The 27663-nt window shown below is 59.0% G+C and overlaps 1 protein-coding gene across 9 annotated transcripts in view; it reads left to right on the top strand.

The window, feature by feature from the left end:
- Positions 1 to 20369, top strand: part of ATP9B (ATPase phospholipid transporting 9B (putative)) — a 229667-nt gene extending 209298 nt beyond the window's left edge. For all 9 annotated transcript variants that reach the window (XM_082355629.1, XM_082355621.1, XM_082355623.1 and 6 more), the window contains 8 exons: positions 1927 to 2071; positions 2267 to 2331; positions 2889 to 3044; positions 3144 to 3208; positions 8912 to 9020; positions 16593 to 16650; positions 17344 to 17547; positions 19822 to 20369. In XM_082355629.1, the coding sequence (XP_082211755.1) occupies positions 1927 to 2071; positions 2267 to 2331; positions 2889 to 3044; positions 3144 to 3208; positions 8912 to 9020; positions 16593 to 16650; positions 17344 to 17547; positions 19822 to 19958 (939 nt within the window). In that variant the 3' untranslated portion in view covers positions 19959 to 20369. The remainder of the gene's footprint in view (positions 1 to 1926; positions 2072 to 2266; positions 2332 to 2888; positions 3045 to 3143; positions 3209 to 8911; positions 9021 to 16592; positions 16651 to 17343; positions 17548 to 19821) is intronic.
- Positions 20370 to 27663: the final 7294 nt, after the last annotated feature.

The following is a 27663-nucleotide window of genomic DNA, read 5'->3' as shown; positions in this document are numbered from 1 at the left end:
GGATGGGACGTCAGGAGCAGCGGAGACGGCGCGCCCTCTGTGGCCACGTGCGTGCAGATGGCGCCGTGTCCGGCTGGCTCTCCCGCCTCCTGCATCGCCGGGGCCGCGCATCCCGACTCTGCGCAGCTGCTTCCGCAGAGCCACCGGGACTGCGGGGCCTGGACAGTGGGGGCCGACGGCAGCGCTCCCGCCCGCCCGTGCCCGGGATGGAGGACTTGGAGGGTGCCCCCTGCTCCGCACCGCGCCGTCCCCACGAGCTGACCCCGGGGACGCCCCCAGCCTCGCTGGTGTTCACTGCGTGTGTGTTGTCTTATAGGAGCCGCGCAGGCCCCTGGCGGATGGTCCGACTTGCCGGCTTGGCTCCGGCTTCACGTTTCCATTTTTCTGTCTGCACCGCGGCTGCCGTGGGCTCCTGAGTTCTTGCTCCCGTCCCTCCTGCTCCGTGTGCGGGACCTGGGACCCCTCGCCGGCTCGGCACACCCCCATCCCCGCAGCGCTGTGAACTCACGGCTGGGCCGCCTGTTTCCGTGGTGCCTGGTGCTGCGCGACCTGCCCGCCGGTCTCCCCGGAGCCCGCGGTGTCTGGTCCCCCCCGGGCTGGGCCCTCCATCCGGCCGCCGAGTCGGTTCAGCGCCCGCCGGTCCCGGGCTCTCTGAGCCCCAGCTCCTGCCCAGCGCAGCCGCCCTCTTGATGGTGCCGAGGAGCGCGGCCCTGTCCCTGTCTACAGCTCACACTTCCTTGGTTCTGGGGGACGAAGGATGACTGTCCCCTCCTTCCCAACTCTGGCGACACTGATGTGGGCCTGAGCCGGCCTTCGAGCCCCCTTTCCTTTCCGGGCTTCTGTCTCTTCGCTCCACCTCCCGCCCCTCGTCCAGAGGGTGAGGCCGGCCTCTCCGGGCAAAAGGGCTCCATTTCCCCCCCGGCCCCCCGCCCCCTGGGTGCGGGTGAGGAGGAGCGAGGGGCCTGGGCCTCGCGTGTTCTCGGCTGGTCCCGCCGCCGGCTTCAGGCTGCTCACAGCAGCTGAGCCACGTGCACGTGGCTGTCTGCTTTCCAGCGCCCAAAACATTTTGCGAATTTCCCCTCCGTTCTGGCCCCTCCTTGTAGGTCGATGTCTTTTCTAAAACCTCTTTATAGTTGGGACTTGGGGAGGGAGCAAAAGTAGCTACTTGTGGTAAACACGCTTTTGTGAGTGTGTTTTTATTGAAACCTTTTTGCTGTTTCTGTCCCCCAAACCCACGTGTTGTTCCTGGCTGCCAGCCGGCCCCAGAGAAACCGCAGGTTGCAGAGCACATCCCCACTCCCCGCCGGCACCCGTCCTGCTCCCCAAAGGCAGCGTCCGCTGTTTCTGTTTCTGGGTCCTGCAGTGGTTACTCCCCTCAGCGGGGATACTGTATTTGTCTGTTTCCTGTTGAGTACCTGCCGTGAACACGGGTTTTCGCTCACCGCCCAGGTTTTAGGTGGCAGAGGGCCTGGGACTGCGTCTCGACCCCTTCACGCGGGGCACGGGCGCCCGCACGGGTCCCCTGCAGGCGGATGTGCTGTTGGTGGTAGTCGGCGCCCCGGGGGCTCAGGACCCTCGTCTCTGACTCCTGTCCTTCGTGCTGGGGTGACTCTCGGGGTGTCCAGCTCAGCAACGGGACCCCACAGACTTCAGGCAGCTTTGGGGAGTTTTTATTTTCCCAACCAAGACGGGGAACTAAGGATCCTCGCTGAGGGTATTGTGTGCTAAAGACCAAAGACCTCTTCAGCCAGCCCCGGAAGGTGGTGCTGGCACCCCTGAAGGCAGACGAGCTTGTCCGGGCTTCCCTGGAGCCCTCCTCCCCTCAGCCACACGAGCCCGGCCCCCTGCCTGCGTGTGGGCTCTGTCCGTCCGTCCTCCGTCCATCTGTCCGTGCCCTGAACGCCGGCCTCGCTCCTGCCGCCCCAGGTCTGCCTGAAGTACTACGAGCACGAGTTCGTGGAGCTGGCCTGCCAGTGCCCGGCCGTGGTCTGCTGCCGCTGCGCGCCCACGCAGAAGGCCCACATCGTCAAGCTGCTGCAGCAGCACACGGGCAGACGCACGTGCGCCATCGGTGAGCGCGGGCGTCCGGGGAGCCGGGGTCCTGAACTGAAACGCACGGGGACGTGCGACCCGTCTCCCACCCGCCCGCCCGCCCGCCCGGCGGATTCCCCCTGTCTTCCTGGGTGTTGAAACCCCGTCCGCTGGTTGGCGAGGGAAGCCGGCCCCTTGCAGGCTCCCACTTCACGTCCGTGTTCTGTGCTTCCAGGTGACGGAGGGAACGACGTGAGCATGATCCAGGCAGCGGACTGCGGGATCGGGATCGAGGGGAAGGTACGTCTGTCCCTTGTCCCCGCCAGGCCCCTCGTCAGCCCGCTCACACACGCAGCCGGGGGCTGGGGGAGGCGGACCCACACCCTGCGGGAGCAGCTCCACGAGGGCAGGTAGAGGGCAGGCACGTCCTGCTGGGACCCAGGCGCCTTCCTGGTCCCCGAGCCGTGCGGGGTTGTGCCTGGGCCGCTTCCCAGATCCCCACAAACCTTTCTCAGCCCCACACACACGGCCCGCGCTCGGATGTCCGGGTCTCCCGGCCAGTCGGGCGCTGTGGTCTGCCTCCTTTGCTCACGTGAAAACACCCAGAGAGACCTGGACACAAGCTGGATCCCGGGCCCCTCTGTTTCGTGAATCAGGCCACAGTGCTGAACCCGCAGCCGCTCGGCGGGGTGGCAGGTTCAGAGAACTGTCTTGAAGATGCCCCGGTCCCTGCTCAGTTTCCGGGACGCCGTCGGTTCCAGGCCGGGTCCTCCCAGGGTGCTGGCGGCGGCTCCCGGGGCGGGGCCCGTGCTGTGCCCCTGTCCGGCCCTGAGCCAGCCCCTCTGCCTTGGTCGCAGGAGGGCCGGCAGGCCTCGCTGGCGGCCGACTTCTCCGTCCCGCAGTTCAAGCACATCGGCCGCCTGCTCATGGTGCACGGGCGCAGCAGCTACAAGCGGTCGGCGGCGCTCAGCCAGTTCGTCATGCACCGCGGCCTCATCATCTCCACGATGCAGGTGCGGTGTCCGGAGGGGCTGTGCGGGGCCCTGGGTGCCTCGCGGCCTGCGCGCGTATCGGCCGACTGTGAGTAACGGGCGCTGCTCTCCTCTCTCCAGGCCGTGTTTTCCTCCGTCTTCTACTTCGCGTCCGTCCCTCTGTACCAGGGATTCCTCATGGTGGGGTAAGTGGGCCCGTCACACGCAGACATGGCAGCGGCACGTCAGGAGGGCTTATAGCCCGGGGACCCGTGCAGGGGGTTGCTTGCGTGGTTCCCACACACTCAGCCTGAGGACGAATCGACCGGTGTAAGGAGCCAAGAACTGGGGCACCCAGAGGCAACACGTGTCCGCTTGTCCCTCCTACGGCCCTGCTGTTACATGTTCTCGTGGAATTTCTGTTTACGTGGGGCAGCGCACCTGGGTTGGGAACCGTGTCGGAGCCGGGACTTTCTCCAGCCCTCGGCGGCATCATGGTCGGGGCGGAGTGGTGACACTGGGTCGGGAACTGTGTCGGAGCCGGGACTTTCTCCAGCCCTCGGCGGCATCATGGTGGGGGCGGAGTGGTGACACTGGGTCGGGAACCGTGTCGGAGCCGGGACTTTCTCCAGCCCTCGGCGGCACCATGGTCGGGGGGAGGGGAGGGTGGTGACTGGGTCGCTCCCAGGCTGGGGAGCCCCTTCCTGAAGCCTGCGCCCTCCTGGCCGGACACTGTTATCCTGATGGCGGCGTGAAGTTGGCAGCAGAGACTTCGAGAACGGATGGTGCTGGCACGGGACCTCACATTCCGGGACAGACTCCGTAAGGCCTCCCGCGGTAACGAAGCTCATCCTCAGGGCGCCCGCCCGGCAGCTGGGAAGCCCGTCCGCAGAGTGGCGGCCCGGGGCCCGGGGCGAAGGCTGTGCTCGTGGCGCTGCTGAAGCTACAAAGCGGGAGGCCTGTGTCAGACGAGAGTAGACCGGAGTTTCCTCTCCTCATCCTCCGTGACCGCGCCAGCAGGTGAAGTCAGCGTGGCGGCCGCTGTGCGGTGGACAGACCGCGCGGCTTCTCTCCTCCGCAAAGCCCCTCACCCGCGGGGCCGGGCCTCTCCACTGCGTGGTAAGGGCGACGGCAGTTAGCACACATGTCCCGGCGCCGTCCTGTCCCCCCGCATCCCTCGGCCACAGGGGCACGGCCCCCCCGTGTCACGGGGAGAAGAGGGAGGCCCGGCGCCGGAAGGGCTGCGTGCCCTCTCCCGGCCTCAGCGTCTTCCCAGGTCGGTGGAGGACAAGCCAGCGGGTTATCGCACCCCGTGGAGCCCGGTTAAAGGACACGGTTACATGCATGTCGCCTGGCGGCTCCCTGAACCCCGAGAATCCTGGGGATTTCAGCGAGAGGCGGGGGCGTCGGGGGCGTGACGTGGGCTGGTTTCAGGGCGAAGCTGGGTGGGCGAGGTCCCGTCGCTAGTGATGGGGCTCCCTCAGCCAGACGCCACCTCGGCCTCCCGTCCTGTGTCCTGGCCTCCTCCCCCGGGGCCAAGGGCGTCCGCCGCGTCCGCACACCCGTGTCTCCAGAGTGGACATCAAAGCGAACTGGGGACCTGGTGGGACCGGCTCTGGGGGTGTCTGGGGGTGCAGGGCAGGCGGCAGGGGCGGCGGGAGGCTGGCGAGGGGTGGACCGAGCTTGGGGTGTGGGCGCAGGAGAGCTTTCCAGGAAGAGGGAGCCCTGGGGTGGGTGCTTGTGCCCCGAAGAGGACAGGGCGCTGAGCTCGGCAGCACGGGGCCAGGGCAGTGGTGGGGGTGTGCGGTGAAGGTGCCGCTCTCCTGCCACGTGGACGCATCCCTGAACGCCTGGCTTGCCACCCAGGAGCCGGAGGGGCTGGACCCCGGTCCCCTCGCCCCGGTTCTCCATCGTTCCTCCTCTCCTCCCCTGGCTCCTGTGTGGCTTGAGCTGTTGAACAGGTTAGGTTCTTGTGGAAATTAGAGTGTATCCTTCCCCACGGAACTCATGCGGACCCATCGCAGGTCCCTGGAGGCGGAGGGGAAGCACTGTCCCTCCCCCGCCCCCAGGCCCCGGTCAGGATATAAAGGCTCCACCACGACTGGCTGCTGGGCTGCTGGGCTGGGCGATGCGGTCGGGCAGCCTGCTGTTGATCGCAGCAGGAGTTCCTAGAGTCCTTCAAAGAGAGGGAGAAGCCTAAGGTACAGAAAGCTACACGTTTTTTTACATTTTTCCGTTGGTTGCTTAAGTCTTTGCAATAATCATCACATTAATTACTCTAAATAGCACAGAATTTGCACAGTAATGCCGGTTACGTCTTGAGTTTGTCCAGTGCATTTCTTCCTTGGAGGCCAAAGAAAAGCATAACCATTCTCACTTTCCATTTTTCAAAGTATGGATTTGAAACTTTAAAAGGAAATTTTAAGGGGCAGTGGTGATTACTCCTTAAATAATAACTGCCTGAGTTCATGAAATTACAGCTCTAGGCCTGATTTCATTTCCCCTCTGCAGCCTGAGCCCTGTCCGCATAAGCGCCCATTATTTTTAAAGCTCCTATTTATCATCAGTCTTCACTGAAAGTTTTATTTAAAGTTTCTCTGCATGTCCATCACTTAAACGAGGCGCCTGTAATTCTCTGAAGCATTAGTTCCTTGGATTTGGCAGGAATGGAGGGAGATGCTTCTAAGTTAAGCTTCTTCAAAAATAAATAATAAAATAGTTCTGCCCTCACCTAGAAAACAAATATAAAGAACTGGGCAGGAAGCAATGTGATGTTTTTATCAAATAAAATCTAACCAGACCAAATTACTGACCTTCCATGATGGAATAACTGGCTCTAGAAACTACAGGACAGTTGATAGAATTCCGTTCCACCTGTGTATGGTTTTTATCCGAGTTCATTTCATTAGCTTTCTAGGGACTGGTGACCCAGGTGAGGCCCACCGCACTGCTGGTTACTTCACGGAAGGAAGCTCGTGCCGAGGCCGCCCGGTGCCCCCTGGAGCCCACCTGGCGGCACGTGGCCCACTCCCGTCACTCAGCCTGCGCTTGCGTCTGCCCACATCCCTGCGGTCCTGGGAGGGGCTGTGCCCTCCCTCCACACGCCTCCCTTGGCAGGTCCTCTGGGGAAGCACCGTGCATCCTGGCCCAATTAGCATTCACGGGCGTCAGCACATCCAGGGTTCTGCGAGGCCTGCTCCACGTGGTCGAGCCAAACCCCTCCTTTGCCCGACAGCTGCCAACGCCCCGTGTTCGGGCAGCATCTTCGGAGACACGCAGGTCTGCTCTAGCTGAGGTGTCCCTCGCGTGATGGCCACAGCTCCCAGGAGGCGCCCCGGGCCATCACAGGTATGCATCCTCGCAAGGGACTTCAGTGGGGAGCCTGAGGATGCATGTGAGAAAACTGCCAGATGCCGTCTCCACGGGGTACCAGGAGGGCACGTGACATCTGAGGACGAGTCCTGAGCTGCAGGCAGGGAGCGTGGGCGAGTGTTTGAGGAGGTGGGCTCGCAGCCCGTCACCGAGGGGCACCACGGAGTGACAGGAAACGCCCTGTCCTCTCAGCCCACGCGACTGGAAGACAGGCTGAGGTACAGGGAAAAGCTGTTTTCAGACCGTGGGCACCAGGCAGCAGGCACTGATGCCGGAGACAAGGGAAGCTGGCAGGATTCACAGCTGGGAATCCCTGGAACCTTGGGGGGCAAAGATCCCTTAGGTGCAAAATGCGTGAACTGTTACAGGAGAAATTGACAAGATGGACTTCATCAAAATTAAGTCTTCGCTCTTCTAAAGACAATATTAATCAAATGAAAGGGCGGGCTGGGAAACAGTCTTTTCAGTACGTATATCTGATGAGAGCTCTGTACCCAGAATGTTTCATGATCTCCAAACAACTCAGTTTTTTAAGAAAAGGCTAAAGATTTGAACGTACATCACAAAAGAAGATGTAAGAATAGCCAATAAGCACATGAAAATATATTAACATCATTAGTTACAGGAAATGGAAATTTTAACCCCACTTGGAGACCAAGTTAAGACAGACCGCGCTAAGTGTCAGCAGGAAGCTGGGGCTCCCGGGACTTACAGCTCCTGGCCGGAGCGCACAATGGTGAAACGAGCCCAGAAGACAGCTGGCCGGTTTTTCATACGATTAAGCGTTCGGCCCAGCAGCCCCCCCCCCCCTCAGCCTGCTCCTCCTTTATTTGCCGTGAGATCCACCATGCCACGTCCCTACCACCTGGGGGGGTCGGGCGGGGTGCGGGGAGGGTGCGAAGGCTCGGCCAGGGAAGCAGCGGACGCGAGGTCCCCGCGGGTGGCCCAGCCTGTGTGCGGGAGATGGCTCTTCTGCCACCCGGGGTTGGGGGCTGATGGGGGGATGGGGGTCTGCGCTGGGACCCTGGAGGAAGCCACCCAATCGCACGCTGGAAACTGCCTTCAGCAGCATCAGCTGATAAAAGGGGTGGTGACGATGTCTGTATTTGGTTGAAAAGCCGGGGGCATTTCCGGCACAATAACAAGGGTTCTCATCGACCTCTTTACGAAAATAGAGGTTGCTTGGGCCTGCGCTGTGACTCTCGTGAATCCTGGAGCAGGAGGTCACTGGGCCGGGTGCACGCACAGCCTGGTCCTCATGCGTCGGCTGGCTCCGGGGGTGTGGGCCGGGTTCTGCCTGGGTTCCCTGGCCGTTTCAGCGCCCTGAGCCCTAAGGGGACTAACAACAGCAATCAGAGATCTAGAGGAAAGTAAAGAGCGTGTGCTTGTTGCACCTGATGCAGAAGTTAGAGTTTGAACCTGAAGGTGGAGAATCGGGAGCCGTCAGAGTGCAGCCTGACACTGGACGACGGACGGGAGACTTGCGCAGGGGACTCGGGGGGACGCGGGGACGGCAGACGGGCCCGTGACGAGGCGGTCAGTGTCATCAGCCGCCAGGAAATGCATATTTCAACCACAGTGAGCTGCCCCTCCACACCTCTCAGAATGGCTGAAACACCTGTGACAGCACCAAATTATGGCGAGGATTCAGCATCCGGATCCCTCCTATATGCTGGCAGGGATGTAAATGGTGCAGCCGCTCTGGAAAGCAGTTTGGCAGTTTCTTATAAAACTAAACATACAGCTGCCCTATGCCCAGTGCCTGCACTTGTGGACATACGATCCCAGGTGGCACCCGTGTCTGAAATACGTGAAACTTACTTTTACAAAAAACCCGTGCAGTGGATGTTTATAGCAGCTTTATTTGTAATAACCGGACGCTGGGAACGACCCAGATGCACTTCAGAGAGTGCCCGGGGTGCAGAGCTGCTCTGTGCACAACCGCGAACGCTCCTCAGCAGCCAGAGGACGGCCTGTCGTATGGCCGCACGTGGTGACCCTCCAGGGACTGGGGCTGAACGAGCAGCCGAACCCCACGGTCACCTGCTGTGTGGTGCCTGCGTGTCACCTTGAAGTGACAAAAATTATAAGATGGAGGACAGTTGCCAGGGGTTCAGAGGGGCTGGGAGAGAAGCAGGCTTCCGAGGGCCCTGGTGGGGCTGGATACTGTCTGGACCATGTCAGTGTCGGCGTCCCGCTGGAGACTGGCTGCAGATTTGGAGATGCTGCCTCTGGGGAAAGCTGGTTAAAGGGTCCCCGTGATCTCTCTCTGTTACTTCTGATAACTGAACTCACTTCTGCAGTGATCTCAAAATAAAAGCTTTAATTGAAAAAAGAAAAAGGATCCTGCTGCCTGTCAGCATTTGTGGCTTGTAGCCCTTGCTCCTGTGCTGTGGGTAAGTATTCAGTTTAGGACAAGTGGTGCTTGGTTGCCAACTTGTTTTTGTTCTGTTTAGGGTTTGACCTTTGGCCTCTGGTTCAGAGCTGTGCTCCCGGTGGTGCCGGGCCCCCCGTGTAACCTCTCTGCTCTCCTCCAGGTATGCGACGGTCTACACCATGTTCCCTGTCTTCTCCCTGGTGCTGGACCAAGACGTGAAGCCCGAGATGGCAATGCTGTACCCAGAGCTGTACAAAGACCTCACCAAGGTGCGGCCCCGGTTAGGCATCAGAGGGGAAAGGGCGTTCGCGCAAATGTTTGCAGTGCAGCTCTGATGTCACGCGTAGAATTATAACTGCGAAGGGTGCTCGTGACCGCTTGTGGAACTTCTGTGGACGTAGAACCGTGGCCGAGGGCTCCCTCTTTCTGGGTGAAGGATGCTTTGAGCGGGGCTCCCGGCCCGCCTTGCGCACCGGGCGGGGCCAGCTCCCTGCCCACCTGGAGCCGGCGGCGTCCGAGCCGTTAGGGACCTGGGGCCCTGGCCAGGAGCTCCTCTGAATGCCCACGTCTCCTCCGGCCGTGGACTTCAGAATTTTGTCTGAAAGCGATCTGCAGTATGTTTCTGTCCCTGAGACCCGCGTGCTGTTGTCACGGTGACGCTACTGAGGTAGAAGTCCTCTTCCCTGAGCTGCGCAGGCTTCATTCACGCCGCCCAGAACTGCTCTGGGACAGTTAAGCATTCCTGAAAGAAGTTTTAAATTTATCATGTTTTTTATGAAAGCATAGAAAACATGCTCCACTGGGTGGAAGACATGCCCAGCTCCCCACACACAAACCATGGTGACCTCAGAACCTTCCAACACTGATTGACATATATACACTAATATGTATAAAACAGATAACCAGTAAGAAGAACCTGCTGTATACAAAATTAATTTAATTTAATTAAAAAAAAAAAAAGAACCTTCCAACACTGAGAACAAAGTCCATGGACCCCCAATTAAATTTAGGTTTACAGTTCATAACCTGAAGTTACCGACTCTGATTTTTAAAGCTGTAGCCGTATGTTGTAATGGAGAAAGAATCAGATTAGGCATTAACAGGTAGACTCGCCCAGCTGACCTCTAACCAGTCCCAGTGGTGTTGGGTAAGTCACGTAAATCTTTGGATTTGATGGTGTTTTTGTAAGAATTTGATGAGATTAAGATTTTTTTTTAATTTATTTTATTTATTTTGGCTGTGTTGGGTCTTCGTTGCTGCGCTTGGGCTTCCTCTGGTTGCATCGAGTGGGGGCTCCTCTTCGTTGCGGTGCGCGGGCTTCTCATTTCAGTGGCTTCTCGTTGTGGAGCACGGGTTCTAGGCACGTGGACTTCAGTAGTTGTGGGATGTGAGCTCAGTAGTTGTGGCTCGTGGGCTCTAGAGTGCAGGCTCAGTAGTTGTGGCACACGCGCTTAGTTGCTCCGCGGCATGTGGGATCTTCCCGGACCAGGATTGAACCCGTGTCCCCTGCCTTGGCAGGCGGATTCTTAACCACTGCGCCACCAGGGAAATCTGAGATTAAGATTTTTTAAATCCATTGAAAAAAATATAAAATGCCTGTATTACTTCTATAATCAGGCCAAAAATAAAGCTAGCTCAACAATGTAATATAAAATAAGATAAAATAGCAAACATTATATTTGATAATATAATATTTTATTTTATAATAAGATACAGATGTGAGACATATATAAAGCATTATTATCATGATAAAAATATGATTGTGAGTATTACAAGTAGAAGAAAAACCTTTTGGTTTAATATCTTAAGATGGTGAAACGATCATCATTCAGTGAAGCAGAATAGGATCAAAGATCCAAAAACTACAGGAGGCTATTGCGAATAATTATAATTTTAGTAGATTGTGTGTTTCCTTATTTCCAGTGGCTCCAGAAATGTTTCCCTAAATGCTGCCTCACAGATATGAAGGGGAAACAAGCTTTTTATGAACATCAGTGTAGGGGCTCGGTGGCTGCTCAGGGTTAAGGTCACTGCAGGTGAGGCCAGGTGATGCTGCCAGACCGTCAAGGTGGGAGGACTTCCTAACAGGACTGCAGGCAGTGTCCCCACCAGTGAGGGGACACGCCACTTTCACTGTTGCCCACCAGAACCTTCTTTGTGGGTTGCCACGTTACTCTCGTGGTAAAAGCAGGCTTCCGGGGTCACAAGCGTCCGGCGTTGAGTCCCAGCTCCCCTCTGACTGTAGCCGCGAGGTGGTGAATCCACACCATTAGCTGATACATTTGAACTTGAGGGGATGTTGGGAAACCACGTCCAATTCCAAGTAAGTTGGGTCTCCTTAAGGGTGCTGGCTTTCCATTCTTGTTAGGGTGACCAACAGTTAGAATATTTCAATATCCTAAAGTCAGGACCACATTCCTAATTTTTTTGACAAGAGTTCAGTCACTTATTTTCTCTAGACTCCTTTTCTTCAAGATCCAAAATCTGTACTTTTTGTCTTTAAAGTATATATTTCTTTAAAAATTGCATACACTCTAAATCCTTTGAAAATAAAGTAGCACTAAGGCACTCAACCAGTTAACTTGATAAGAAGTGAGCATTTTTCTTGTTGAAGATAGAGAAGCATTCTGAAGCTTTACGTTGCTTCTGAGCCCAGCACTCTGCACCCGCTGGGGACAGGCAGTCTGTCCGAGTCCGTCACTGTGGGTGGCACGGTTGAGGGTCCCGTGCCGGGCACTTGTAAAGACCTAGAAGGCGCTGCTCCTGGTCTCCACAAGCCTTCAGTCAGGAAAAGAAAACATGAATTCAGGGTAAATTAAATGATGGTTGGACAGTAGCAGAAAACAAGCCACGGGCTGGAATGTAAGTAACTGTCCAACAGATGATTTATCTTGTAAGTTCTGAGCAGGAATCTCAGGTCACGGTAAATTCATTAAATACCGCAAAGGTAATCAAGGGAAGCAGCGTGCACATCCCTTGTAAAACAGAAAGGAAAGAACTCTACTTCGAAATAAAATATCCTGGCTTTATACTTATTTCGTAGCCAGTCTTTTTATGCTAAGAGTGTAAATGCTCCAAGCATCACCCACCTGACTTCGGGTTCTACCGAGATCAGCCGATCCTGAACGTGAACATGTGTCCTCTGCTCTGTCTACCGAGATCAGCCGATCCTGAACGTGAACATGTGTCCTCTGCTCTGTCTACCGAGATCAGCCGATCCTGAACGTGAACATGTGTCCTCTGCTCTGTCTACCGAGATCAGCCGATCCTGAACGTGAACATGTGTCCTCTGCTCTGTCTCCCGAGATCAGCCGATCCTGAACGTGAACATGTGTCCTCTGCTCTGTCTCCCGAGATCAGCCGATCCTGAACGTGAACATGTGTCCTCTGCTCTGTCTCCCGAGATCAGCCGATCCTGAACGTGAACATGTGTCCTCTGCTCTGTCTACCGAGATCAGCCGATCCTGAATGTGAACATGTGTCCTCTGCTCTGTCTACCGAGATCAGCCGATCCTGAACGTGAACATGTGTCCTCTGCTCTGTCTCCCGAGATCAGCCGATCCTGAATGTGAACATGTGTCCTCTGCTCTGTCTACCGAGATCAGCCGATCCTGAACGTGAACATGTGTCCTCTGCTCTGTCTCCCGAGATCAGCCGATCCTGAATGTGAACATGTGTCCTCTGCTCTGTCTACCGAGATCAGCCGATCCTGAACGTGAACATGTGTCCTCTGCTCTGTCTCCCGAGATCAGCCGATCCTGAACGTGAACATGTGTCCTCTGCTCTGTCTACCGAGATCAGCCGATCCTGAACGTGAACATGTGTCCTCTGCTCTGTCTCCCGAGATCAGCCGATCCTGAATGTGAACATGTGTCCTCTGCTCTGTCTCCCGAGATCAGCCGATCCTGAATGTGAACATGTGTCCTCTGCTCTGTCTCCCGAGATCAGCCGATCCTGAATGTGAACATGTGTCCTCTGCTCTGTCTCCCGAGATCAGCCGATCCTGAATGTGAACATGTGTCCTCTGCTCTGTCTCCAGGGCCTAAACCTGGACACAGTGTCTGTTCAGTAATTGGTGAATGAACGAGGGAGGGAATGAATCAGTTAAACAAAGGGGCAACATTTCCTTCCTCTTCCTAACACCATATAGTTCTCACTCCTTACAGAAAAGGATGTATTTGTAAGGATGTTTGGGTCGCGTTCCGCTTTGAGCTGTTAAGCTTTACTCATGGTGAGTGCAGTCACTTCTGATTTTCTGGTGCTGCCAGCTAGAGGGGAAACATGTACTCATCCCTCTCCTAACCCTACAGATGACTTTATTCGTCCTGAATGGTCTGTGGCCTCTTATGAAAAACCACCTGAGCCTGAGCCCTGGGGTCGGGACTTAGGTGACCCGTGGTCAGCTGAGTCAGCCTGTGTGGTCCTGAAATAGTTCAGCCTTGTAGCTGTGAGTTCAGTTACCCAGCCATAGTGTTATATTCATGATAAATTAAACTACTCACTAACTACAGAGACACCTGAGTTATAGTTGTACTGATTGTCAAGATATCAAGTAGGTGATGTACAGTCCTTCATAAAAGCCCTTGAAACCATTAGACGTTGAACTATTAGGACTACTTCACTATTTTTATTTTCTGTTGAATAGTCTCAAAATGGTTTTAGCTTTTGAAATGTGTATTTGTATCCTTGTATAATTTTAAAAGGAATAGTGATAAGGCAAGGAAAGGAAATTAAGGGTATAGAAATTAAAAAGGAAGAAATAAAAATATCTGCTTTCAGATGCCAGAATTGTCTATGTAGAAAATCCCAAAGAATCCACAAAAAAACCCTCCTAGACTAGTAAGTTTAGTAAGGTTGCAGGATACAAGGAAAAAATATTTTTAATTATTTCTAATTCTGTATAGTAGCAATGAACAACTGAGATCTGAAAACAATTTTAAACACTGTTTATAACAGCATAAAAAAGGGAAATACTTTGGTATAACTAACAAAATATGTGCAGGATCTCCATGCTGAAAATTGTAAAACTGGCTGAAAGAAATCCTAGAAAGGCATAAATGAATGTTCGTGGAACGGAAGTCTCAGTGTTGTTGAATATTGACAACTGATTCTAAAGTTTATATGGAAAAGCAGAGGAACTAGAATTACCAAAACAAATTTGAAAAAGAAGGACAAAGTTGGAAGCCTCCCAGTACCCGGTTTTTATCACTGGCAGAGGATAGACACACAGGTTAGTGGGGAAGAACAGAGAGCCCAGAACTACAGCCACGCATGTCAGCCGGTCTTTGACAGACGTGAAGGGGAATCCAGTGGAGGACGGTCGTCTTCTCAACAGACGGTGTCGAGACAGCTGGTCACCCTCGGGCCACACCTCAGGTCTCACACAGAAATTCATTCACAGTGGGTCCTAGACCTAAATGTAAAATGTAAAACTATAGACCTTCTAGGAGAAAGTACAGAAGGAAATGTGCATGACCTTGCATTAGGCAAAGAACTTTTAGATATGGGGTCATAAAGGAAAAAATTGATAAATTGGACTTTATCATAATTACAGACTTTTTTTCTGTGAATGACACTGTTAAGAAAATGGAAAACAAACCACAGACTGGTAGAAAATATTCGCAAATTACACTTTTGATAAAGGACGTGTATCCAGAATATATAAAGAACCCTCAAAACTCGAAAAGAAAACAACCCAAGTTTTTAAATGGGCAAAAGACCTGAATGGACACCACACCAAAGATGATGGTGTACAGACGGCAAGTAATCACTTTTATGAAAAAACGCTCAACGTCATTTTTCATCGGGGAATTGCAAATTAAAATGAGATACTGCCACAGTCTGTTAGAATGGCAAAAATGTAAAACCGACACCACCAAACACTGGCAGGGACACTCAGCCGTGCCGGTGGGAACGCAGGCTGGTGCAGCCGCCCTGGAAGACGGCTTGGCGGTTTCCCGTACAGTTAAGCACACGCTTAGCACGTGACTCAGCAATCCTACTCCTAGGTGTTTACTCAAGAGGACTGAAGAGGTACGTTCACACAAAATCACGTGCAGAAAAGTTGATGGCGGCTTTGTCGTAATTACCAAAAACTGAAACGGCCGGCCGCCCTTCCGCCCGTGAGGGTGCACCACGCCGTGGGATCGTGTCCATGACGGGAGAAAACCCGTCCATTCAGCAACGCAGGCGACTCTTCAGATGCGTCCTGCTGCCCAGGAGAAGCCAGACGCAAGAGTGAGTGTGACCCCAGTGACCTGCCGCTCTGGGAAGTGCACAGCTCTAGGGACAGAGGACAGATGGGCGGCCGCCCGAGGCTTGGGGTGGGAGGGGGTGACTGGCAGGGGGCAGCGCGGGAGCTGTGGGGTGAGGGACTCTTCTGTCGCACGTGGTGGGTGGAGACTGGCCATCTGCCAGCACAGAACCGTCCACCCAGGAGCTGGCATGCAGACTGGGGCAAAGGGCTCCAACCGCAGGACACGTGAGCCACAGAACCACGGGGGCGGGGGGGGCTGCCCTAAGAAACCTCGGGGAGAGAGCGTCTGTGAGTGCCTGGGGAGGGGGCTGGAGACGAGACGGGGCTCCCGCCGCGGGACGTGGCACCGCAGGGCCCCTGCGCTTGGCCGAGTCGGCGGCGGCATGTCTGGTGCAGGTGCAGACAGAGGCAGGAAGGAGGGCCTGTGTGCACGCGTGCCAGGGTCTGTCCCCGGGCGCGGCTGTTTTCTTCCTTTAAAAAACAATATTGCCTTTTAACAAACAACATGTTTGAAGGTTGCTGTCCGCACTCACACGCAGCGAGGCCTCGGGCTCAGCCAGGACGTTCTCAGGTGGCCCCTCGGGACCAAGCTGCTGCCACCGTCTCTCTGAAAGGTGTCCGAGGACGCCGGGCGGGCGGGATTCAGCCTCCGGGCGTCCTTGTGCTGACGCGTCCCTCTGTCCTATGTGCGGTTCGTTCTTCCTCGTGCCGTTCAGCATCACGTGCCACCTCTTCCTGGCGGGGGTGCCCCGCGTCCCAGCAGAGCTGTGGTCTCATCCGCTAGGCCTAGCTGCAGCGTGACCTTGAGGCTGCCGGGGCTTCTCCATCCATAAACGGAAACGATGTCTGTCGGCTGTGCCGGCGAGCGGGAGACGTGGGGGACGAGCGTGATGGTCTGTGAGTCCCGTGCCGTGGCCTCGCCGGGCTTCGTCCCGACACCGTCGTCCACAGGCCTCAGGAACGTGTGCTGCCTCAACCAGCCCTTGGCAGGAACGGGCTGGGGGGGGGGCGACTTGTGACCCCATCTTCCTTCTCGGATAGAAGCGTCTTTGGGAGTGTGGTCGGACAGGACGCAGGCCGAGTTTTCAAGGTGAAGGTTGCTGTGCCAGAAACCCTTGTTTGTGTGGGGCTCGTTGATATGGCATCTTTTCCAGAAAGGACCCCGGGGCCTAAATTCTGACTTCAGGTGTGATAGACCATCCTTTGTCATCTAAGGAAACTAAGAAGTAGATATAGGAAGATTTGTTCCCAAGAAATAAAGAAGAAATAAAGGGAAATTGTTTTTACTATGCAGAATAGTGCGTTTCAATGTTTGTTTTATACACGTCGACTCCTGGGTCACTAGGAAGCCCGGGAATGGATAGCCGTGGCTTAAGGTCACCAGAGGTCAAACAGAAGAGACCGCTCACCCCTTTACCATAAGCTGCGCAGGGCGGGCGGCCCGGGTGCACGGGAGGAAGACGGTGGCTGGATCAGTACGTGTGTCGGGCTGGGGGCCTGGGGTCTTTTACGAGTCACCCGCACGTAGCTACTTGAAAACGTGTGTTCTGCTCTGTTAACTAAGCTGCTCCACTGTCTACCCTAGGGAAGATCCTTATCCTGTAAGACCTTCCTCGTCTGGGTTTTAATCAGTATTTACCAAGGTAAGACGGACCTGCCTTCTCCTGCACTGAAGCTTTTTTGTCTTCTATGGGCGATATTGTTTTCACCTCCCAGTTAAGTTCCAAAAGCTTAACATTTCATCAGCAGTTGAATATTGCTTTCAGTTTATCTTGTGAATCGATACCCCAGCAGCTGGTCCCGCAGGCCTCTTCACAACGCAGCGGGGGTTGGCGTTTTTACTGGTGCAGGCCACCTAAAAACTGACCTGTTTTTAAATAAAAGACAATCCAGAAAAATTTAATCAGCACTTACCACAGTGCCTACGCCCCACAATGGCTTTCTCTCTTGGCATGATAGCCAGACTTCGAGAAATATGAATTACGAGGTCAGAAGTCACCCGCTGCCCTCCGCTTGGTGTCCCAGACGAATGGGGGCCTGTGGAGGGTGGTTAGCAGACGGCCCTGGAAGGCGACCTGGAAGGCGACAGCCAGCACGCAGGGGCTAACTGGCGTGCAGGCACGGCTCTCCCCCCCACTCTGCCAGCCCGCATCTTACTGTGTCCCCCCAGTCCAGAGTTCACGTGGACCGCTGGGTGCAGGTGCGCACAGCCCGTGTCTGTCGGTGCTGTCAGCGTCCGTCAGCGCCCCTCCCCCTCGTACAGTAACAGAGCTGCCGACCCAAGTAGCACGGTCGTCGTGTCCAAAGCCACACCGCTCACCCTGGCTGTTTTCCAGGCGGCATCCTCATGTCCGGGGCCCTGGTGCTTTTCGAGTCAGAGTTCGTGCACGTGGTGGCCATCTCCTTCACGGCCCTCGTCCTCACGGAGCTTCTGATGGTGGCCCTGACCGTCCGGACGTGGCACTGGCTGATGGCGGTCGCTGAGCTGCTCAGCCTCGGCTGCTACGTGGCCTCGCTCGCTTTCCTAAATAAATATTTTGGTAAGTTGCTTCAGACTTCTTTTCTGAATAGCTGTCTATTACTGGTTTTTGAACGTTTTCTTTGTTGCTTCTACTACGTTATCTTAGATTGCAGGTCGTAATAAAACCCACATCAGACAGCTTCACAACACAGAGTTATTTTTGTGGAAAGATTAAACCCCTTGCAACAATACATGAAGTCGTGCCGAGTTCTCCCCACAAGAGCTGTATTGTTTGTCCCTTTTCCTGACGGAGGCCGCTGAGGCTGCAGGGAAGAGGGCTTCCAGGATGGGGCCCGGCGCCGCCCGCCCTCCTTCCCCCCGAGCCACGGGGCCCAGCCGCCTCGGTCCGGAGTGGCGTCAGAACCTGCAGGCGGCACGTGGCCTGGGTCACTGCGCCCCTGCCCGCCTCTCGCCCGCCCCCGTTACCAGCAGGGCCCTGAGGAGGGGGCCTGCTTGCTGGGTGTCAGCGCTGGCTGGCGTGGGGGAGGGAGGGGGGTCACCCGACGTGGCCCTGGGGGAGGGTTGAGCTGCCCTGGGTGCATTCGCACGGCCGTCCCCGGCCCCTCTCCGACCCCCGCTTCCCGTCCACGGCCGCGCTCCAATCTCGCCTCACCTGACGCGCCTCGTCAAACCCAGCTCTTCACTCGCCACTGTCGGAAAATTCATCTAAGGCAGAGCCCTGACCCTTGAAGTCAAAAGTCGGCATCTACCTCCTGTTCCTAACACCAGCGACCTGGGACGAGCAGACTTCACTGGGATGAAAGATGAGAGCCTCGTATTTCTGTGAAGTGGAGGAGAGCAACGGACCATAAAGTTACTTTTGGTGAAAAGTGACAGTAACGTCACTTTTCACGTATTGTGAAAACATCTCCATCCTTCACACCAGAACTATCAATTACAAAATGAGTGTTTAGGCAAGTTTCAACAGCGGGAACTTATGAATCTTGTGCCTCTTCCATAACTTTAACGTATTATAGATGGTAGAGAAGTAAAAAGAATTCCAACATAAAAGCAGAAGTTGGGTGAATTCACATCCAAGTATCTACTCAATGGTGAGTACGTAGATAGGAAAACTGTTAAAAATTCGTGTTTTTGCATTAAAAGAAACATTCACCAAAAAAATAGACATGGCACATAGGAAGTGGTTATTTTCAAATTATAATATCTTGGTTACTTTGTTTTGAGAATAGATGTTTGCTTTCCTGTGTGAACGCGAATTAACGCTCTTGCACGGAGCGATGTTGGCTTATTCTCAGGCGTCTCCCTGGGCCCGCAGCTCCTTCTCCCAGCACGTGTGCACAGAGCACAAAGCAGAAGCTACAGCTGGGACACCAGCAGCAGGGTTGCCCCGGGTCCCCGTGTGAAGCAGGCACAGGCAGGGCGTCTCGTGGAGCTTTCTCGGGTCGTTGACGCTACCGCGTCCTTCAAGACTACAGAAACTTAGCAGAACGCCGTCACTCCAGCAGCTCGACTGATAAGAGCCCCGCCTCTCCTCTTCGTGGCGTTTGCTGTGGGCTCCTCCCGCCTGGCGACAGCGTGGACGGCCCTGGGCCCTGGGCCCCGTCGGGGTTCTGCGGCTCATCGGAGGGGACGGTGCTGGGCGTCCTGCGTCCGCCGATGAGCACCCGTGTCCGTCAGGCGACCGTGGGTCGTCCCCGCAACATTTTGCCGTTTTTAGTGATTGGACCCCTGGAAAACACTTCCCGGCTTTTTTACAATGTGCTTAAACACAGACCCGGGGTGCACGCAGACCCGGGGTTTCCCTGCACTTTCCTGGGCCTCAGCGTCCGTGGACCTACCAGGCTACTTCGTCCCACTTCCGACGACAGTCTCCAGGGATGGCTGTCCTAGGATCGGCCGCCCGTCGGGTTCTCACGCGGCTCTTCGCCCGAAAGGATTAGAACGGCCGTTAACCCTGGGAACAGAGGTCGGCCTGGGGGCACGTCCCCTGTGGTGGCAGGACTGAGGGGCACGGGAGGTGGGCTCACGGGTACAGCTCTGCCAGCGGCCTCGAGGCCCCGACGCCCAGGGTCGCCTGTCCTCAGGACGACGAAGAGGAGCCCGGACGGTCTGAGCCGGCCCCAGGCTGCGTCGCGAGGTTCTGCCTCTGGACCGAGCCCGCGGGCCGCGCAGCACCTGCCCTGCACAGCTGGGCCTTCGTGTCTCCTGTTAGAGGGGCCCCTGCCCCTGGTGTGCAGGCGGGGCTGTAACCCAGACCCCGAGGCTCCACCAGGCCCACCTCTGCGGTGCCTTGGGCGCCCCTGACACCTGTTCCTGGGTTTCTCTCCCACAGATCTTGCCTTTATCACGACTGTGACCTTCGTGTGGAAAGTGTCAGCCATCACGGTGGTCAGCTGTCTTCCTCTCTACGTCCTGAAGTACTTGAAGCGGAAGCTGTCCCCTCCCAGCTACTCCAAGCTCTCCTCCTAGGGCCACGCACCTGCCACGGAAGGTTCCAGCGCCTTTGGGCCCGTCTCCGTGATGCAGGGTGCGCGGCGGCGGCTGCCGAGAGCGGGCGTGAGGCAGGAAGGGCCCGGGAGGTGGCCAGGGTGGGGCTCCGCAGACAGTCGCGCCGTATCCGTGCCGGGGCCGGATTTCCTTTCCTTCCCTTTTTATTGTTTCTCCAAGTTTAATTTCCATGTCGAACCAGCTTGACTTTCTATTGAAAATGAGCCCTAATGATTTCACTGCTACTGTAAAGCATCCATCTTTGCCGTTCTGAGAATTGAAATGAAAGGCCATTTAATGTTCTGCAGTTTCCTAACATTCAAATTCTTTCTTTGATGTTACAATGTGGAAAGTCGTCCCCACTTAACCAGAATAAAGTCTCCATGCTGTAAAGGCCCGTGTCTGTGCCGCTCCCTCCCTCCCCGCCCGCCCCTCCCGCGGGCCACGCTGGTCCCGGCGCCGCCCACGCGCCCACGGCAGCCACGTGGCGCAGGGCGGGCCATTTGCCCCTAAGTCCACGGCAGCAACTCAGGTACGTCCCGAGGCTCTGCTGTTAGTCAGGCCCGTTTCTGAGTTCCCATCCTTTCGACGTTTGAGAAGTCACACAACTGCACGCCGCGTTGGCGCCTGGCTCCGGCCGCCTGGGCCCCCGGCTGTGGGCGCAGCGCCTCGCCGAAGCTGGGCTGGAAAAACGCTTCCCTGAGCAGCCGAGTCCTTTTGTTCAAGGGGCCCTTCTGGGCGGGGAGCGGCTCCAGCGCTGGGAGCTGCTCGGGGTCTGAGCGCTGTGCCGGGACCCGCAGTGTGCCCGAGGCCCCCAGGGCTGGGTCCCACAGGAGGAGGAGTGATGCCCAGAGCTGCTCAGACTGTCCCACCAGCACCTCCCAGGTGGCCGGTCCTCCCCTACCCACCGGGCGTCGCTGTTTCAGCTGCTCGCAGGGCAGAGCTGCGGGTTTGCGGGGATCTGGGGCCAAGGGAGGAACTTGTGCTCAGGACCCAGGGGGGACCTGGGGGAGGCCGGTGGGCCTGAGAGGGGACAGGCGAGGCGGGCTCACGGCTGTGCCAGCCACGTGCCCTGAGAAATCCCGGACGTCTCACCAGGGGTTGGGCGCTCACCCTCGAGGCCTGATGGGGGCAGGTGGACGGGCTTCCCGCCTTGGAGGGGCCGGGAGGAGGCGCTTGGGGGTGGAAGGGGCTGGAAGGCCTATGTGCAGAGTGAGCACGGCCGCGGCGGGGAGGGAAGGGGTGACAGGACGCAGGCGACCAGGAGGGGGGCTGTTTGCAGGCCGGTAGGTGCGTCCTCTAGAGGATGTGAAGCAGACGCAGCGGCTGGAGCGGGCGGTTGGGCGGGCGTTCCCCCTGAGAGCCCAGGTCCGTAGTTTGACTGTAGCTGGGCGTGAGGAGCGCTGGTGACGGGGGGAGGGGGACGGTGGGTGTGAGGGGGGCCCAGTCTCCACCACCGTGTCCCCGAGAGCCTGGACGTCACTGGCCCCCGTTACTGTGTGAAGTAGATGGATGGGCGGGGGATCAGATGGACGAGTGGAGGGGCGGACAGGCGGGTGGATGGATGACAGGCGGGTGGAGAGATGAGGGGGTGGGTGGTGGATGAACGGCTCTTCCGCAGCCCCTGGAGGTGGCCCCGTCCTATCCCAGACTCGTGACCGTCATCAGTGTCTCTGAGTCAGGGCTGCACGGTGTCCGCCGAGCCTGTGAACGCGCCCGGCGGCGCCCCGGGGGACGGGGGTGCGGGCTGCGGAAGTGGCCTCTGCTCCTTCCAGCTGGGACGGCCTGCGTCGCCTGCCCGGGCCCCTGCTGGGCCTCCAGCTGTGGGAGGGCTCAGGGACCCCACCAGGGAGTGCCACCCCCGCCCCGTGGGAGGGTGGCCGGAGCTCCCTGCACCTCAAGCCCGTCCCCTGAGCCACGTGGGTGCGGGCGTGTCCCCAAGTCCTGTCCGGGGGCCCCTGTGCGACCTTCGGCTGGCCCCCCTCCCTCGCTCCACCGAGAGGCCCTGGAAAGGCCCCTGTGCTCTGCGGACCAGGGACTTGGGTCAGGGCCTGCTGCCCTGTCACCCCGTCCCACCGGAACCCCAGATGGTCCAAGGGCAGGACCCCGAACAGAGCTGGGGCCCCTTTACCCTCTCAGGCTCCGAGTACACCGGAACCCGCGAGAGCCCAGCCCGGGCCCTGGGACGGGGTCACCCGCTCGAACCCAGCGTCGTCCCCCCGGACGCAGCCTCGGTCTGTCCACTCGGCCTACCAGGCCACGCCTTGGGGGTCACTGCCCCGGTGACTCGGTGCCCTGGCGCCCCCGGCCTTGTCCCCATCCCAGGACAGCGCTGGACAGACAATGAGGGATGGGGAGACTGAGGCTTGGGGAGGTTTAAGGGATTCCCCACCTGGCCCATGGCCGCATCCCCAGCCCGTGCAGGTAAGGGCTGGGCGGGGACCCCGGGGCCCTCGGGCACAGGGTCAGGCTCTGTTCCCCTGGAGCCACAGCGACCACACACCCCCCTTCCTGTACGCGGGCCGCCTGGGGACACCGTGGCCAGAGGACGGGCCTGGCATGTCCTCGATCCCAGACACGCCTCGGCCTCGGGTGGGGAGGGTCCTTCACTGACACCACCTGGTCCCCACAGTCAAGGCCGGCAGCCCCGAGCCCCTCAACACAGCCCAGCCCCTCGCTCAGGAAACAATCCTGTGTCCCCCAAACAGGCGGGACCCTGGGGCGCTGCTGGACGGGTCCACACCTGGGCGGGACCTTCCTGCATGTTCTCTCCTGAAAGCTCTTTATCTTGGAATGATTTAGGCTCGGGAAGCTGGCTCCACGCGAGGAGGACCGTGCTGGGCTCCCCTACTTCCCACTAAATCCTGGTCTGAGCCCTCCGGTCGGGAAGTTTCCTCGTGTCCCTCTGTCCCGGCTGTGGGGAGCTGGGCGGGGAGCCCGTGCCCCGAGCTTCTGGGCAGGGCTGGGACGGGCCCGGGGCACGGCGGGCAGGTCGTATCAGTTTGTGTCCTCAGGAAGGGGGTACGGTGGCTGCTCCCCTGCGATCCCGCAGTCGCCGGGCACTTTGGGGCCCAGCGGGCCCTGCTCAGCCGAGCTCCGGCCGCCTGGCTGGGCTCCGATAAACAGGAAACGCCTCGGCCTCCGCGCCCCGGGGAGCGGCTGTAATTCCGGGAGATTCCAGCAGGTGGCGCTGGAAGCTAAGAAATGCCGCCCACGGCCCGCAGGGTCCAGGCTGACGTCTGGGCTCTTAGGATCAGGGCGTCTCCTTGGGTTGCAACAGCCGAGCCCAGAAAGTGTGATTCCCTGAGGGGCCGGGGTTCGTCGCCTTGAAGAACCTGCCTTCACCCGGGCGTTTGTGTCCACGCGGCGTCCACTCTGCCTGCATGGGGCCCGGGGTACCTCCTCATAATAAAGCCCAGGCGGCACCTCCCCCCGTCCTCCCGGGGAGACCCCGCCAGCGGCCCCGCGGCTCCTGCCCCCGTCCCAGTGGAGGGGGGCTCCTGGTGGGCCCGGAAGGCTCTCGGGCCTTGGGCCTTGGAGACGACGGCTGAGCGGAACCACGGGGCCCAGAAGGACCGAGGTCTGGAAACAGTCCTCCCTGAGCTGCAGGATTTTCCGAATTTTTAAAACCAGAGAACAGCCCCACTCCACCCCACGCCCGGTGCTCTTTTCCAAGGCTGTTCCCGGAACCGGCCGCCTGGGCTCCGCAGCTGCAGCCCGTCCTCGCGCTGCTTTCGGGTCCCGGGGCCCTCATGGCTCAGGGAGGCCGGGAGGCCACAGGCGCCAGGCCTAGCGCGTGGCAGGGGCACCTTGAGGGCACTTGTGGACGTGGACGGCCCCCGCCTGCCTCTCCCGTCCCCTCTGCCGGCCACGGGGGGGGCGGGAGGGACACCGTGGACGGCTCTGAGCCTCCGGGGGACAGGCGTCACGTGGCTGCTGCCCGGCCCCCAGGGTCGCAGGAGGCTCCGCCCACCGCGGGCCGCCCCGGAACACGTGGCGGCCGGCGCCCGCATCGGTCATCCATCTGGCCCCCTCCTCGGGCCGCCTGGAGCTCCACGTCTGTCCACCTGGCGGGGTGGCCAGTCAGTTCCGGAGGCAGAGGCGGGTTCGCGGCCAGAAGGCCCCGGGCTGAGGCCTGGGCAGAACTTTGGACCTTCTGGGCCGACGAGCAGACACGACCTGAGCAAAGGATGAAGAAAAGGCCGGAACCGGCAGGGGAGCGGCGCCGGAGACGCCAGGCCACCACTACACAGGGCCCTGCGGGAGGGGCTCCCGGTTCCCGGGCGCGGACGGGCCCCCTCGCCCCCCGCGGCCCAGCTGAGCCCCTTCCGTGTTCACTCAACACGATGCCCTCAGCAGAACCCGAGGGGCCGTCGTCCCAGCCGCGACCCCCAGCGTCCTGGGAAGGGGCCCCCAGGCCCTGGATCCGAGCTGGGCCCCCAAAGCACCGCCAACCAGGTGGAAGGACAGAGGTTCACCCCCTCGGGTCTGGAGGCCGGGAGTCGGAGTGAGGCGGTGTCCAGGGCCGCCCTCCCTCCCAGGCTCAGGGGCCCCGCCTGCCTCTTCCCGCCTGGCCTGCCGCGCTCCTGGCTGTGGCCGCGGCGCTCCGACCGCTGCCCGCGCCCTCACCCCCGCCACTCCCTGCGCGTCTGCGTCCAAAGCCCCGGGTTCTCTGAGGACGCCGGCCAGTGGGTGGGGCCTCGCTCCGGGACGGCCTCACCGTGACCGAGCCCATCTGCAAAGACCCCTCCCAAGTCCTGCGATCCCGGGCGACCTGCAGGGGGTGCGGGACACCTCAGCACTGTTGATTCGGAGTGACTCGATATCACTTCACGGGTTCCAGTCTCTTCCTGACCCGAAGGTGCCAGCCAAGCACTGAGACGGTTTTAAGTCTGTGATGGAATCAGGTGCCAGGGTATGGGCTGCGCCCTCGCGGCCACACTGTGCCGGGGCCCTGTCCCCTGCCTGGCACCCGGCCCTGCCACCCGACCCCGAGGAGCTGGATCTTGAGAAAAGTCAGACGCCTGGGTGGCTGAGCGGAGCCTCGGCGTTTAACCTGTTGGCTCCCAGGAGCCGCCGGGGGTTGCTGTAAAGCTGGGGGCTTCTGGGCACAACTGCAGGGGTACCGTCCACACACAGGTGAGCTGCACTGTGGGACATCCCCTCAGCCCCGACGTCCTCCCGTCCTGAGTGGCCCTGACTGTCGCTCCGAGGGGAGTGGGCTTATCTGAAGACACCGGGGAGCGGGGGTCCTCTGGGCATCTGGAGGCTGTTGCCGTGACGACAACTTTGGGTCTTGCCCCAGGACAAGGGGTGCCATCCTCCTTACTGTTTTCCTCGAACAGGAGAGGAAGGCAGCTGCGCCCCTAGTCCCACAGCCCTAACTGGGGCGACATCTCACAGCCCGGCGTGCAGCCTCCTGGCCCATGAGCCTGGGTGAGGCCCCCGCTCCAGCTGCTAAGTTCCACCCTCATCTGAAACCATGGAGCAGAGTAACCAGCAAATGTCGAGTTTACCTGCCCCCCCCCAGCCCCCCCCCCCCGGCCTGAGCACCTGCTCTGCGGCAGGTCCTGAGGAAGTCCTGGAGGAGGGAGGAGGTCTGGAGGAGGTCTGGAGAAGGTTCTAGAGAAGGAGAGGTCCTGGAGGAGGTCCTGGAGGAGGGAGGAGGTCCTAGAGAAGGGGAGGTCCTGGAGGAGGTCCTAGAGAAGGTTCTAGAGAAGGGGAGGTCCTGGAGGAGGTTCTGGAGGAGGGAGGAGGTCTGGAGAAGGTTCTAGAGAAGGTCATGGAGGAGGTCCTGGAGGAGGGAGGAGGTCTGGAGAAGGTTCTAGAGAAGGTCCTGGAGGAGATCCTAGAGGAGGGAGGAGGTCTGGAGAAGGTTCTAGAGAAGGGGAGGTCCTGGAGGAGGTCCTGGAGGAGGGAGGAGGTCTGGAGAAGGTTCTAGAGAAGGGGAGGTCCTGGAGGAGGTCCTGGAGGAGGGTGGAGGTCTGGAGAAGGTTCTAGAGAAGGTCCTGGAGGAGGGAGGAGGTCTGGAGAAGGTTCTAGAGAAGGTCCTGGAGGAGGTCCTGGAGGAGGTTCTGGAGGAGGTCAGCCCAGGACACCGTCATCACCCTCCAGCCACACGTCTCACTGATGTCCTCGGAGCGGCTCCTGTTTTTCTCTAAGGATCCGTGGTTTTCAGTCCCCGAAGGTCGTGAGGCTGCGTCACTGTCACGGTGCCGAGGCCACTCGGGAAGAGCCACCAGCTTCCTGACGGAGGTGACGGCCCACGGGTCGTGGGTGCGTCCCGCGCGGCCACCAGCTCGAGCTCAGTGCACCCACTTCCAGGCCCCACTTGGCGGGATGTGAGGCGCTCGTGCCCAGCAGACTGGATGGGCCCCTTGGTTCAGGCGCCACCGCCCCGATGCCGAGGACCCCGGGAGCCTGGCGGGGGCTCCAAGGGCAAACCTCCCACTCCTCCCCGGCCAACCTGCGTCCTCGGCCCGGCCCTGAGGTCCCACTGCCCGGCTGCCTGGAGCCCGTGCCGATGGCGGGGCTGTGAGGTCCCCAGCTGGCCGTCCCACACCCCGCCGCCTCCGGGCGTGAAGCCTGTAGCAGGAGCCTCTCGGCAGGGGTGAGGGGCTCCCCCCGCGACCTGAGGGCGGCCACCTCCTGCCAGCAGGGCGTCCCGGGGGTGCCGGGACCCCTCCTGCCCACCGCCTGGCACCCCACGTGGGCACACATGCCCGGCTGTGGATTCCACCCCCCTGAAATCGCCGGAATATTCTGACTGATGCCACCCCCGCCCCTCGGGAGTTCTCACTGCCCCCTGACCATCCCCCCCAATTTGTGACAAAATGAGAAGAAGCTGAAATGGCAGCAAGAAGGAGGCAGGTGACCCGGGCAAGCCGAGCTCCGTCTGCCATGCGGGTCAGGGTTCAGGGAGATGGCGGCCGAGCCGGGTCTCCGGGTGCAGGCTGGAGGGGTGGGCCCGGGGGTGGGGCCCACGGGGGGCGGGGCAGCTGCCGGGTGCTGGGACCTGGGGCCGGGCTCAGGCTGGTTGGATCCGGACACAGCGCTCGCAGGGTGACAGGCCTCCAGAATGCGTTGCTAACCCTCCCTGGGGGCCCCTCGCCTGGACAATCCCCCCCCACTCCCCACCCTCCCACCCCAGCACGTGGCCCTAGCGGTCTGCAGGACGTGCTGCCCTCGGCCCAGGGACCCTGTTCCCAGAGCCTCCAGCTCGGGGCACCCACATGGGTCCTCAGGAGGAAACTGGGGAAGGTGGACAGTGGGTGGACACCCAGCTGGTGAGCTTGGTGGGAACCTGCAGCCATTTCAGTAACCACATCCCCCAGGCTGGTGGGTGAGCCACTCAGCTGCAGAACCCACCCCCCTCGGGACACCGGGGCCATCGAGGGCCCCTGTCACACTGCCCAGTAGGGGCAACCAAGGCCCAGCCCACCTGGCAGCCTGGTGCCCAGCGTGACCAGATCAGGAGGACACCCCGTGAGGACCACAGTTGAGAGCATGGCTACGTTCATCATTAAAGAGCAGTGATGGGGCTTCCCTGGCGGCGCAGTGGTTAGGAATCCACCTGCCAATGCAGGGGACACGGGTTCGAGCCCTGGTCCGGGAAGATCCCACATGCCGCGGAGCAACTAGGCCCGTGAGCCACAACTACTGAGCCCGTGTGCCACAACTACTGAAG

The sequence above is a fragment of the Balaenoptera borealis genome (assembly GCF_965194805.1).
Source record: "Balaenoptera borealis genome assembly, chromosome: 14".
Taxonomy (NCBI): domain Eukaryota; kingdom Metazoa; phylum Chordata; class Mammalia; order Artiodactyla; family Balaenopteridae; genus Balaenoptera; species Balaenoptera borealis.
This window is presented reverse-complemented; position numbering and strand designations above follow the sequence as displayed.